Raw genomic sequence first — 13,190 nt, 5'->3', positions numbered from 1 at the left:
ATACAGGTTTAGAACCTTTAAAACATTGACAATATCATTCAGTGCCTTCATCTTAGCGTCTTCTTATGGGAACTACAAAGTAAGTCCTTACATCAAGGTTTTTAGGTTGCCCCCCAAAAATCGCAAACCCACCACATTCATTCACAAAAGGCCAAACTGACTGAACCGCTCTACCTCCAACAATGCGGATGAATTATTTCCCTTCAGCATGTCAGACTGGTTGCACATAAGATCAAATGCATTGGATCAGATCTCTTTGCAAGACTGAATCTTAGACAGGATCTTTCTCTCTTTTTCTCTCAGTAAAAGCGGTCAGAGTAGCGTGCATGGATTGACAGTTGCTTGACTCTGTGTGTGCTCTGTATTCATGATGTAATTCAGTTGTCATGCACACAGTAGAGTTCAGCTGAGCTGGTGTGATTGCAATTGATTTCTGAACACATCTTCCCCAGGCGCTACGGGTTCGAATGCTCAAACCACACATGTGCTCATCACTGATATGGAAATCTCCACAAATACATTTTTTTTACATTTCGGTATTAATTAATTGTGCATATATTTGTTTGACCATGTTTGTGTTTGTTTGCATTTTGAATGGACACCTGTGCAAAAATTGTTCATGACCTGACTGTAAAATCTGGCATTGATGTGTTGATTATTCAGCGCTCATAAGCAGCTCTGTGGTAGATCAGAGAGGTGAACACTCTTGGTGAACGTGTAGAGCACAAAAAGATTAGGATGAATCTTTCCTACTTTTCATGTCAGAGGCTGATTGTGCATGTAAACCTGAACGGCATTGAAATGTTGATGCACACTGACCCCTACTGGTACTAATGTTGCGGTGCTGTTATTACTGTTTGGAAGATTTTGTGTTCTTTGTAGGTAACACTATCTTTCATAATTAACATTTACAAGCATATTTCATTATATAAGACTTGACAGGGTTTTAATAATAATAAGGTTTTAAATTAAAGGCCTGTCCACATTAATGCATATAAACTAATGCGCGCAGCCGCGCACACACACACGGCTTAATTTGGATTGGTCAAACATTGGTTAAATGACCCCTAAACTTTCCTCTCTTGTAAAAAAAAATATTTAAGCTCAAATCAATATTTCATGTTTTTTAAGTAGTAGAGTAGATGCAATAATGACCGTCTGTTTGTATATTATCCCATACTTAATAAATAATGAGTATTTTTCTTGTCTATTTCTCTTAGGTTATGGACACACTGTCCAAACTCTCTCATACACACATTGCACAGCAGACTGGAATAAGGTACAGTACATTATTAAAAAAATAAAATAATTCTAACTATTTTACGAGTGCAAATGAAAATGCATACGTTCTCTCTCTCTTTCTATTCCAGGCCATTTCCCACAGAAGAGAGTGTTGAGGATGAAGACATCTATAACCACCTAGAGGATCTGATAGAGTGAGTCATTTTTTTGCTTACATTGCTTGACTTCCTCTGCAGAAACAAGATGATATTTTAACCTTGAGCTCACTACGGTATCGGTTAGGAGAGATAGGAGCCTCAGGCTGGAGCACACAGGAGTACTTAGGTTGATGTTAACATGTTGAGTCATGGCATAATGTGTGCCACACACATACTGTCCTCCTGTAGATATCCTCAGACACTCGTGTGTAAAATATGACTTTTGCCAACTTTTACTAAGTGTTGTTAACACATAAAGAGATCTTTTTTTAGTTTGGATATTTAGCATATATAATTAATTATGGAAGCTTTTTTCCACAATGGAATAAAAAAAAGTTATTATGTTATTATTATGTTTATATCTCACAATTCGGACTTTATAACTTGCAATTGTGAGTTTATATCTCAAAATTCAGAGAAAAAAAGAGTCAGAATTGCAAAATATAAACTCGCAGATGCAAGAAAAAATGGTGATCTAATTGTCATATAAACTCAAAATTGCATTGAAAAAAGTCAGTAAAAAGTCGCAATTACCTTTCTAATTGCAAATTTATTTACAATTTATATCTAAAAAAAAGGTCGAAATTGCAAGAAATAAAATCAGATTTGCGAGATAGAAACTCGCAATTGCGAGAAAAAGTCCGAATTGCAAGAAATAAAGTCAGAATTGCTAGATATAAACTTAGAATCGCAAGAATAGTCAGAATTGCAAGATACAAATTTGCAATTGCGAGATATAAACTCCAAATTCGGACTTTTTTTGTCGCAATTGCAAGTTTATAATTTGCGATTCTGACTTTTCTCTCAGAATTGTGAGATATAAACCCGCAATTGCGAGTTATAAAGTCTGAATTGTGAGATATAAAGACATAATTACATTTTGTTATTTTTATTCAGTGGTGGAAATAAGCTTCCATACTGTATATAGTCTTTAAATGTCAGATTTGTCAGAAGGTGATACTGTTAAATTATATTCGGTTGTCACCGTAACTACGTATGGGATTTTAGTTATTTTATAAAAATGTAATCTGTCTGCTAGTTTCAGTTTTAGTTAATGATAACATCACTGCTTCTGATGAAATAAAACATTCTACTGAGTAACCGTGCCGTAGTTTGTCAGGCTGTTGGCAACACGAAGCCTCAGCAGAAACGTCTGCTCTCCTCATATGACATGCTTGAGGATTTGATATGATGCGTAGCAAATATTGATGTTGCTGTCACCATGTTTTGGCTCCACCTCATCACATCTGTTTCTTAACCACACATTCACACACGAGGCCCTCTAGCACAGGGTTGTTTTCCTCATGTGATGGTTTGTTCATATGAAACGTGTTTGCTGAGTGCTTTTCCCTGGAGGGCGATGTGCCAGTACGATTTTGTCCCTGTCAGAAAGAGACTTTTCCTTGAAGGCGTTTCGTAATAGATTCAAACTACAGACATGGTTAGGAAAAGAGATCAACACAGTTTTTCTCCCTATTGTGCCCATCTGGAGAACCTATCTGAGTGGTTTTAAGGCCTGACTCAGCTATAATGTCTTTTTCGCTGTAGCTGAAAACATGTGTTTAATTTAGACGAGGGAAACATTATCGTTTTAAACCCCTCATGAGCAATTGCGAGAAGAGGTCTTTTTCTCCATACATCGGATATGCTGAATATGCATTTGAACACATTCCGCTCTCCTCTTTGTGCTGTCCATCGTCCATCTATATCTCTATGCTTGGTTTGCAGCCAAAACGTTTATGTACCAAACTAAACCCTTTGGAGAATCACTGAATGTTGATGGTCTGTGTGTCTCAGTGAAAATGGTGTTGAAGATGAGGAGGATCTCTACGACTGTGTGTATGATGATGATGAGGGTGGAGAGGTGTATGAAGACCTGATGAAGGTCGAGTTGGTACAACCACAGGTGAGCTGACAAAAATGGTTTTACAAGTAAACATGTTTAAGTTTGCGAGTCATAAAATGCCCTCTGTCTCACTCTCTCTCCGCTTGTTACAGAAACAGGCCGAGACGGACATCAGGAGCTGCTGTCTAATGGAAATCAAACAGACTGAGGAGAAATACACAGAGACGCTGGACTCCATAGAGAAAGTGAGCACAGTCAGGTTAATGTAATGTGTGACATCTGCCAAGTGTCTGCTAAATGAAATGGAACGCATTATTAGCTTTAATATTTTTTATTAAGACCATAGTAACCACAGGTAAAACAATGAATGATTTTTTTTTTACCACGTTTAGATCAATGTAACTTACCATACAAAATTGTACCTGGTTGCTACCACTAGAGTTATTGTTACAATTTCCCTCCGATGACTAGCTGTAAGCCACCATTATCATCAAATTAAAGAAATTAAAATGACAGAAAAAATTCTGAAAATAATCTATGCTTTTGAAACTAAAAATAGTAACTTAAACACACTTGTAAACGATAACTAATGCTAACATAGTTTAAATAAAAAAGTATTTTATTTATTAATGTTATTTATCCTTATTATCATTTATTTATTTATTAAAAAATCTGAAAATAGCCTATGCTTTTGAACTATTGAAAATAGTAGCCACACATTTTTAAACTATTGATCTTATAAACTATAATAAATTTATTATCTATTATCATTATTATTGTTATCTATTTACTTTTTAAGCCATGGTTTTCATTCCATTTATTTCATTTAATTTATTTTACGTCTTAGTATGAAAATACACATTTCAGTTGTAGTTACTATAATAAAACCAATGTAAATTTCCACATTGATAATCATTATGTTCCAATATAGTTTTTTTTGTTTTTTGTTTTTTGATTATTTGATTGATTGATTTGAAATCTTTGTATGAATATACAACATATCCACTGTAGTTCCTGCAGTATAATCAAATCATGGTAAATTTCCAATTATTTTAAATCTCACATTTCTGTTTTATTTAATATAGTAAAACCATGGTGAATTTCCACAATGGTTCAAATAGTCATTATATTGCAATAAACTTTTATTGTTATTGTTTTTATTTATTTAAAATCTTACTATGAATATACAACATTTCCATTGTAGTCACTACAGTATAATACAACCATGGTAAATTTCCATGATGGGTCAAATATTCATTATATTGCAATATATATTTATTGTGTATTAGCTTTGCCCACATCAGCTTCTTGATCTTTATATTTCATTATTATTTTCAGTTCTTTATGAAGCCTCTGGGACAGTCGCTGTCTGGTGTGGATATTGAAAAAGTGTTCATCAATATACCAGTGAGTCACAAAACCTCCTCTAATGGAGAACAGATTTGAGCTTGAATCTGTGTGTCATCGCCCCCATGCTGTATTTTCATGTTCTATAATCCAACAGGATCTTGTGAAAGTGCACACAAGTCTTCTGAGGGAGATTCAGGATTCAGTGCTTATGCATAACGCCAGTAACCTGCACCAGATCTTTATAAAATACAAAGAAAGGTGATCCGTTTATTCTCTATAGCTGTTTAAGAAATGAAACCCTGCTTCCTCTTCTCACACGTGTCTGTTTTCCTGTGTGATAGATTAGTCCTGTATGGGAAATACTGCAGTCACGTAGAAACAGCCATTGCGTGTTTGGATGACATCTGTAAGAACAGAGAGGACGTCAGGCAGATGTTAGAGGTAAGGTATTGTCAGACTGTGTTCATCAAACATCTCTCTGGCACTTTCCATGAATACGGTAGCACAAATCTTTGTTATTATCCTATGACTTAAAATTAACTGACTGTATATAACACCCAGTAAGTGAGCCTTTGTACAGCATGCTGGGAAGAAATTCATCTGTCATGAAATGATTTATGAAAGTAGTTTTTATTTTTCACTACCAAAACTGAACTCGTAGAATTTATTTGCTGCTAGACACTGCCATCTGGTGGTTTAAAATAGTACAAAACATTTCAGAACATTTTATTGTAATAATTGGCTCTTTTCATTGTTTTCAGTTATGTTCCAAACGAGCCAACAATGGGAAGTTTACTCTGAGAGATCTGCTAGTTGTTCCGATGCAGAGAGTTCTGAAGTATCATCTGCTTCTACAGGTTTGACATTATTTTGCTGTATTCCTGCTCCTACACCAACATGTTTTAACTGTGTCTCCAATAAGTACTTTAAAGACAGCATAAATAATGTCTATACTGTGACATTTTTTATTATAATGTAGTAATGCTAATAATTTGGTGGGACTTGATTTTATTCTTTTGTATTTGATTAGAACAATTCAACATGTTAGGATCTGAAATTATTTTAATTACACACACACACACACACACATACACACAGACAGGGTTATGTTATTTTAGTACTTCAAGTAAAATTAAATGAAAATGGGACAACTAGCTGATATAAAATAACTTAAGTTTTTTAATATATACTTTGTTTAATTTCAGTTAATGTATATTTTAAGTTTTTAATATATACTTTGTTTAATTTCAGGTAATGTATATTTTAAGTTTTTTAATATATACTTTGTTTAATTTCAGTTAATGTATATTTTATTTAAAATATATTTTAAACTAAAACCATAAAAAACATTTTTGCTGCTTTAAAAATATATATTATATAAATAAATAAATATAAACAAATTTAATAAAGCTTTAACTAAAGCAAAATAAATATGGAAATATCAAAATAAAAACTGTATTATTAACAATATGGTTTAATATTTTTATATTTTGGCGTAGTTTAAGAATAGTACTATATAGAATCATAAATATACTAGTAATATTTTCTTAACCCATCAGATATTAGTTTTGATAGAAGGAAAGTAATTTCAGAGGTGGAAAAAGATGTTCATATTATTGTTATTTTGATGAAAGAGAACATTTATCATAATATGCACTGATTAATGTGCTCTGATAGAAGAAATAGGGTTAGTTCTACTAGGTTTCATGTTGTCTTTAAATGGCTGCTTTACTGCTAATGTCCACTAGGGGCAGTGGTGTCTGTCTTCACAGAGAAGCAGCGTAATCCATGTATGAAATCCACCAGTAGAGGCAGTGCAGTGTAATATATTCCACTGTCCTCCAGTAGAGGCAGTATAATCCACATAATGGAGAAGCAGCATGCTTCACCCAGTCCTGTATGTTTGGTCTGGCCCTATTCCATAAACACCTCACGCAGCCGCCTGCCATGAATATTTCATAGTGTGTCTCTGTCCATCACACGTTAGGTCTACTGCATGACCCAGCTATGAGGGGATTTAGAAAGAAATGTGAATGAAGGCAAGAGAGAAAAAGAAAAGTAGAGAGAGGTACATAGCGTGTGTGGACTGAAGCCACCACAATCCTGCTGTTGCAGGAACCTTTTGGCTCTCAGCGGACAGAACAGCGAAGGTGTTTTCTGAGTGTGTGTGTGTGTGTGTAAGCGTCTACTTAGCATGCCTGCATGGCTGTCCACAGCTCAGTTCACCTCCCTGCCCATCTGGCCAGCTGTTGGTTTAGGGAAAGTGTGTGTGTGTGTGTGTGTGTGTGTGTGTGCAGATAGAGCGTCTGTCTGTCTGCTGCCCCTCTGGAGAGCAGGCTAGCGTGTGACAGACTGTCTTTCTCTGCTCTTTGCTCTGCTGGAGAAAACCTTGGCCAATGAGAGAAAGAGCAAACCAGCTTTACAGAATGAGTTATATAAAAAAATAATTCATATATAATCTATTATTAAATATTCTAATATTTAACTATTCAAATTAAATAAATAATTCTTCTTCATTTACTCCAAATGATTATGATTTTTTTCAAACTCTAAAATGTTGGCTTCGTAAGATGAATTTTTTAAAGAAATTAATTCTTCTATTCAACAAGGATGCATTAAAGGTGCTCTATGTAACTTTTCTACTAAAATGAATCCTTTTTTTATTGCCTGTGTGTGAAGGGGTTGTAATCACACATTAAAATGATCCACTTGTCGAGTTTTGCTATTACCTCTGAAGGCCAGTATTCCTGTTTCTATGTGAAGTCTCCGGGTCGGATTTACCGCGAAATCCAACGGATGTGACGTGCATGCGCGCTCCCGAGCCTCTCTCCTTATATACAGTCTATTGTAGACGGTCAGGGAGTTACGTCCGGTTAAAGGCGCACGTTTTTCGGCTTATATCTCAGTCAATCTTTGATCAATATTCCCAAGACTCTAATCGTTCGTAGTGCTGGACGGGGCCTTTCGAACGAGCCCACCCCCGAGGTCCAACTCGCCCGGCTCCCCGAGTTATAGCCGTTCGAAATCGGGGGTCCCAGCGAACGGCGATCCGGTAGGGGGCATCCCCGAGGCCCGCCACTCTAGCGTTCGGGCAAGGGTTCCCCTGGGACCTCCTCCCTCGAATTTGAGCTCTCTGGGTCTTTGCGTTCCAGAGATACGAGCGATGGTTTTCTGCTAATATCTCCGCGAAAACACCACCAAAAACTATGGAACTTATATGGTTCTTTTCAGCTCGACTAGATGGTCCCAACGAGCTCGGTGCTCGCCGATTCCGTCAAGTATTCGCCGAGATATTTGCGTAATAGACGGTATTGTCTATGAGTTCGAGCACGAGCGCTCTTGTAAAATTTGGTTGCAATCTGAAATATCACCACTAGAGGCCACTAAAAGTTACGTAGAGCACCTTTAAATTTGATTTAGAAAATGTTATTTTTTCTGTAACTGTGTAAAGAAGTCAAAGTAGTGTTCATAAATCAGGAAGTAAAACTATAACTATACATTATATTTACGTAAAAAGTTAAAGTTAAGAAATTGTTCCAACTAAGCCAATAAATATCACTTTCAAGTGGTAATATTTTTTGCATTGGTTCACAGAAACAAAGCAACCAGAAGATCTTGATGAGCGAATGTTAGTGATGCGGCATATTTTGAGCATAATTTGGGCAATAGTTTGACATAAAAAGGTGCTAGTGGGCCAGACTTTACAACACTGCGATGCTGCTCTGTGAAATCACGTTTGAATGATATTCACCTAGAATTGTGCAAACGTTTGGATAAGAGATTGGCTGCATTTTATTTCTGCTGTAATCTCTGTGTTAGTGTCATACCTCCTTTCTGTCTCTCTATCTCTCTCTCTTTCGCTGTGTGAGGGCAGAAGGAAGTGAGAATGAAAAATAAGGTGATGTCCGTCTTTCTGCTGATAATAATGCGCAGGTTCAGCTTGACTGACGCAGGGGATTTGGCTTGTGCTGGATGGCAATATATCTCTTAGGCCAAAAGGAAGCCATTTATCAGACCCGAGTAAAGGACATTCATAGCACCCTCCCTTATCCTACAGACTGGCCCAGATGTCTTGTTTACTTCATCCCGGAGCAGGAAGGCAATTTCAACCCCACAAAAACCTTTTGCTTCTCATTTCAATTCTTGAACCTGCGATGCCGGTTGGGATATTATTTCAGCTTGTGTGTGTGTGTATGAGGGAGGAAAAGAGAAAGTAAGATAGAAAAACACGCCACGCTGTATGTTTGTATTATTGTATTCTAACGCTTGCCACATAATCACCTTGTATAATCTTGTAATACATTTTTTTTTTTATTGGTTTCTTTGTATCAGGGTCACCTGCTTTTTTTTTACTGAGCAGGGATTGATGAACACGCACGTACAATCAAATAATAAAAAAATGAATTCTGCTTCAGTGTAGCCTGAGCCTAAAGTGTTACCGAATGTTGTTACATTTTAGATGACTTATAGCTAAATGTTCTTTCTATAATGTTGGTAAACAATTTGCACGGTTATTAAGTAGGAGTTATGAGAGCGTGTGAAAGTGACAGATGTCCTCCGGCTCGGCTTCGCTCCTGTACATCTGACTGTCTGCTGTGTTCATCATCATCTGGTGATAATAAGACACTGAGACACGGGCCGTGAACACCATCTCATATCTCTCTTCCTTCCTGGCAGGAACTGGTGAAACACACCCATGATGCCTCAGACAAGAGTAATTTACGGCAAGCGCTGGACGCCATGAAGGTGGGTTAAGTGCATAAATGTCCTTTTCATAAGCTGCCTGTTGCCTTGACTTCTGGGTAGAAGTCCACTGAGAAGTCTGCCGCAGTGTGAGCGCTCATTTGAACCATAAAATGACAAATGAGGCTTCCTACAGTCTTCACCCGACGGTTAGACCTTGTTATCTGCTCTCATGCACGCATTTAGCTCCCCCATCATTGTATAATTTAAACCAACAGGCTTTTAATCACCCATCTTTCTGTGATATTAGAAGCCTGGTACAATTTGAAATGACAACAGTGACAAATTTCATTCTCTTATAGCTATTTATTTTGCATTGGCACACATCAACTTTTTCGTGTGTAAAGCTTTCGTTGAAAATCAATGTGGCCCTCTTGACTCAGACGTGATCGAGATGGTGCCGAATGCATCTTGACAGGTAACCGTCCGTTAATTGAGGCAAATCAAGCTGAGAAGATTTTGCAGATTGCACCGAGGGCTGTGATGATTTCATTTGGATAAATTAGCCACTTAGCATTGATTGGGGTATCGGGCTAACGCGGTTAACCTCCTCAAGTGCTCCCCTTTAAGATCCTCACGGTGGGCGAGCAGCCCCCCACTCTCTGATTATACTAGATACGACATGATGAATAAGTCGCTAAACTCCACTCACGGGAACGGCGGGCACTGCGTTCACAATGAGATTTGTTAAATAAACCTCGCCTTTCAGACGCTAAATCTTATGTTGCATTTTTAGATGGAAATGAGAGCCTTGAAAACATCACATGGGGCGATGTTGTCAATAAGGAAGCTGGCGAGGAAATATGGTTATTTTTAGGTCACGGATAGAAAGATTTCCTTGTTTATATGCAGGTCAAAGTCTAAGCATGATGAATGTTAAGGTGTTTTGTTTGCGTTCTGCTCTGTTCTCCTCAGGATCTGGCCCAGTATGTCAACGAGGTGAAGAGAGACATCGAGACTCTACGAGACATCGACCAGTACCAGAAATCTATAGAAAACCTTGTGAGCTAAATCACATGCTTCATGTGAATCTCAGACTATCATTTAAAAAGCAGTGCTAGGGAAACTACTGTAGTCAAACTACACTTTTGATAAAGTATCGAGCTACATTATAAGCTTAAAAGACCTCAGTATTCACTGGGACCAGATCATTTACACCCGATACCACATAGATCAAGCTTACAAGTTTTTTCAGAAGACGTCCCCCATTGTGTACCTCATGCAAGAGTCTACTGCCTCTGAAACAACATTTTATTTTACATTATTCTTATTTTATATTTAGGTCATCATACATTGTTTTATTTGATTTTTTAAAGAAACATCATATATTTAACAAAATTAATTCAGATTCCTTTATAGAAGAAAATTAATCACTTTGATAATTAACTATTGCAAGTTATTTCAGACATTATTTTCAAATATATTATTATTCCAAATTCTTTAGTATTACATAATATAATTTAGTTTAAAATGTATACTGCATATATACATATAGGATTTATAATAATATATTATTTGTTTTTAAAACAGCTAATTAAACAATACAAAAAACATATTTATAAAAGCCTTTCACAAATATAGCAAAGTCTTTGGTTACACTTTATTTTAAGGTGTCCTTGTTACAGTGTAATTATATATTTAAGTACAGAGTAATATTAAGTAACTACATGTACTTACTATAGGAATAGGGTATGATTAGGATTTGGTTGAGGGTTAGTTGCATGTAATTATGCATAATTTACTGTTATTACTACAGTAAGTACATGTAACATATGTAACAAGGACACCGTAAAATAAAGTGTTACCAAGTCTTTCAGTATTTAACAAAATATATATTTCAATATCAAAGAATGCATGACATGTATGCAATTAATTTCTAGGAACACTATTAAGATCATTAAAATGAATCAGCGAATCCTTAACCATTGAAACAAACCAATTTGCTATTATGATTCACACTTCTCAGTGCAACTTGAGAGAGAGAAGTTTTTAGGAAAGCTTCTTCAACTCTGTTGAAAGGCTGTGTGCTTCTTTATTCACGCTACACTTTAACATGGTGGAAAAAAAAGCTACTGTATGTTACTGGAAAAGCTGAACTATTTTAAAAACAGCAGAGATGGTGTCAGACTACTAAAACAGCACTCATTTGCATGCCTACTTTTAGTAAGTAACTCCCCATTAGAGACAGTATGAAGCTTTGAACAGTTTTGTGGAGAAAGAAACATCTAACCCCTAGCAGTGTACAAGCATTGAGTTTGCTTCATTTCTGTGTTCTGCAGAATCAGTCTCTCCGTATTTATGGGAGACCGAAAGGTGACAGCGAAGTGCGAGTAGCTTCAGTCGACAAACGAGCCAAACAAGACAGGTGAGATGATTAAAGTGTGGAATACTGCTCAGCCTGAAACTCCACATGTCTTTACTAAGGCCTAAGGGTTATGAAGGTGTCACCCTTAGGCACTACTCTTTTATTTTCTCTTTCTCTTTTTGATGTTTGCCTTTTTTCTGCTGCAGGCACATCTTTCTGTTCGACGCCGCCGTGATCGTATGCAAACGACGAGGAGATAACTATGAGATGAAGGAGGTGATTGACCTCCACTCCTTCAAGATCACCAACAACCCGACCTCAGAAAGAGAAAACCGAAAGGTGTGCAGCCGGTCTCCTAATTGCCTCCAAAGTTCGCTGCTCCAAAGCCGAGGGCAGCAAATGTGCTGTTATCCTGTCGTGCCATGATCAGTTACTGCAGTAGAGCAGCTTTCATTCGCACAGATGGTGTTTTCTATTAAAAACCGTCTAGCGACTGCTAACGAACGCAGCCGACACCAGACACGGCTAAATTAGAAAACATGATGTCGTTTGTTACTATATATTACATGCTGCTGTGCCAGGACAATTATTGGTTAGATAATTCTGTAGATATTACATGTACAAGAGTTTCCCTGAGAAATGGAGCTGCAGTTTTAAACATGCAATGTAAACATCACTATTACTTTTTCCTCATGCTTGCAGTTAGCGATTTAAACAATCTTGACATGATCAAGACATGCCTCAAATTGTCTGGGTTTTTGAGGAAAGGTGTTTTTGTTCATTTAAGATAATTTAATATACATACATTTTGATCTATTTATGTATATCTATTTCAAATCAATGCTACTCTTTTAAACTTTCTATCCATTAAAGACTCAAGCAGCACAACAGTTTTCAACTGGAGTAATGATGCTGAAAATTCAGCTTTACAATTACAGGAATAACTTGCATTATAAAATATTATAAGTTGTTATTTTAATTATAGTAATATTTCACAATGTTACTGTTTTTACTGTAAAACATGTAAACATCTCACCAACCTATCTTTTGAATTGTAGTGTACATAATATCTGGATATGAAAATCATGATAATGCCACACCATAGAGGCTCTTTTTACTTGGGCAATCACCCTAAACGCATTAGCAACGCCCTAGAAACCAAACAGAACACCTTAGCAACCACTTAGCAACACACTAAAAGCCCCACAGCATAGTGTCTGCAATAAAAAACTCATTTTTATTTATTTCATAACATCAAATAATTGAAGACAGAAAGGCCTAGTGTCCGAATACGTAACTGCATTATACATTTGTTCACACTGCAAATAAACAAAAGATTTGTATTTTGAACCTGACTGTCCACACTGTCATTTCTTTCAAGTGATGAAATCTGTTCCATTTGTTCTACATCACTTGAGATATGACGTAATTGTCAGCACAATGCCAGCAGACGATAACAGGAGGATCCAGCTAGATTTGACTGTAGCATTTCGTCAGTCTTGCATAA

The 13,190-nt window shown here is 36.6% G+C and overlaps 1 protein-coding gene across 2 annotated transcripts in view; it reads left to right on the top strand.

Moving 5' to 3' along the window:
• LOC130084048 (guanine nucleotide exchange factor VAV3) overlaps window positions 1-13,190 on the top strand; it is a 71,157-nt gene that overhangs the window by 32,357 nt on the left and 25,610 nt on the right. For both annotated transcript variants that reach the window (XM_056249205.1, XM_056249206.1), the window contains exons 3-14: window positions 1,221-1,279; window positions 1,371-1,436; window positions 3,237-3,345; window positions 3,438-3,530; window positions 4,624-4,692; window positions 4,790-4,893; window positions 4,977-5,076; window positions 5,397-5,492; window positions 9,313-9,381; window positions 10,294-10,380; window positions 11,658-11,743; window positions 11,890-12,022. In XM_056249205.1, the coding sequence (XP_056105180.1) occupies window positions 1,221-1,279; window positions 1,371-1,436; window positions 3,237-3,345; window positions 3,438-3,530; window positions 4,624-4,692; window positions 4,790-4,893; window positions 4,977-5,076; window positions 5,397-5,492; window positions 9,313-9,381; window positions 10,294-10,380; window positions 11,658-11,743; window positions 11,890-12,022 (1,071 nt within the window). The remainder of the gene's footprint in view (window positions 1-1,220; window positions 1,280-1,370; window positions 1,437-3,236; window positions 3,346-3,437; window positions 3,531-4,623; window positions 4,693-4,789; window positions 4,894-4,976; window positions 5,077-5,396; window positions 5,493-9,312; window positions 9,382-10,293; window positions 10,381-11,657; window positions 11,744-11,889; window positions 12,023-13,190) is intronic.

This window comes from Rhinichthys klamathensis, unplaced genomic scaffold (assembly GCF_029890125.1).
Source record: "Rhinichthys klamathensis goyatoka isolate OS25496 unplaced genomic scaffold, OSU_Roscu_1.1 h1tg000059l_1, whole genome shotgun sequence".
Lineage (NCBI taxonomy): Eukaryota > Metazoa > Chordata > Actinopteri > Cypriniformes > Leuciscidae > Rhinichthys > Rhinichthys klamathensis.
The sequence above is the reverse complement of the archived record's forward strand: the minus strand, read 5'-3'. Positions and strand labels throughout refer to the sequence as shown.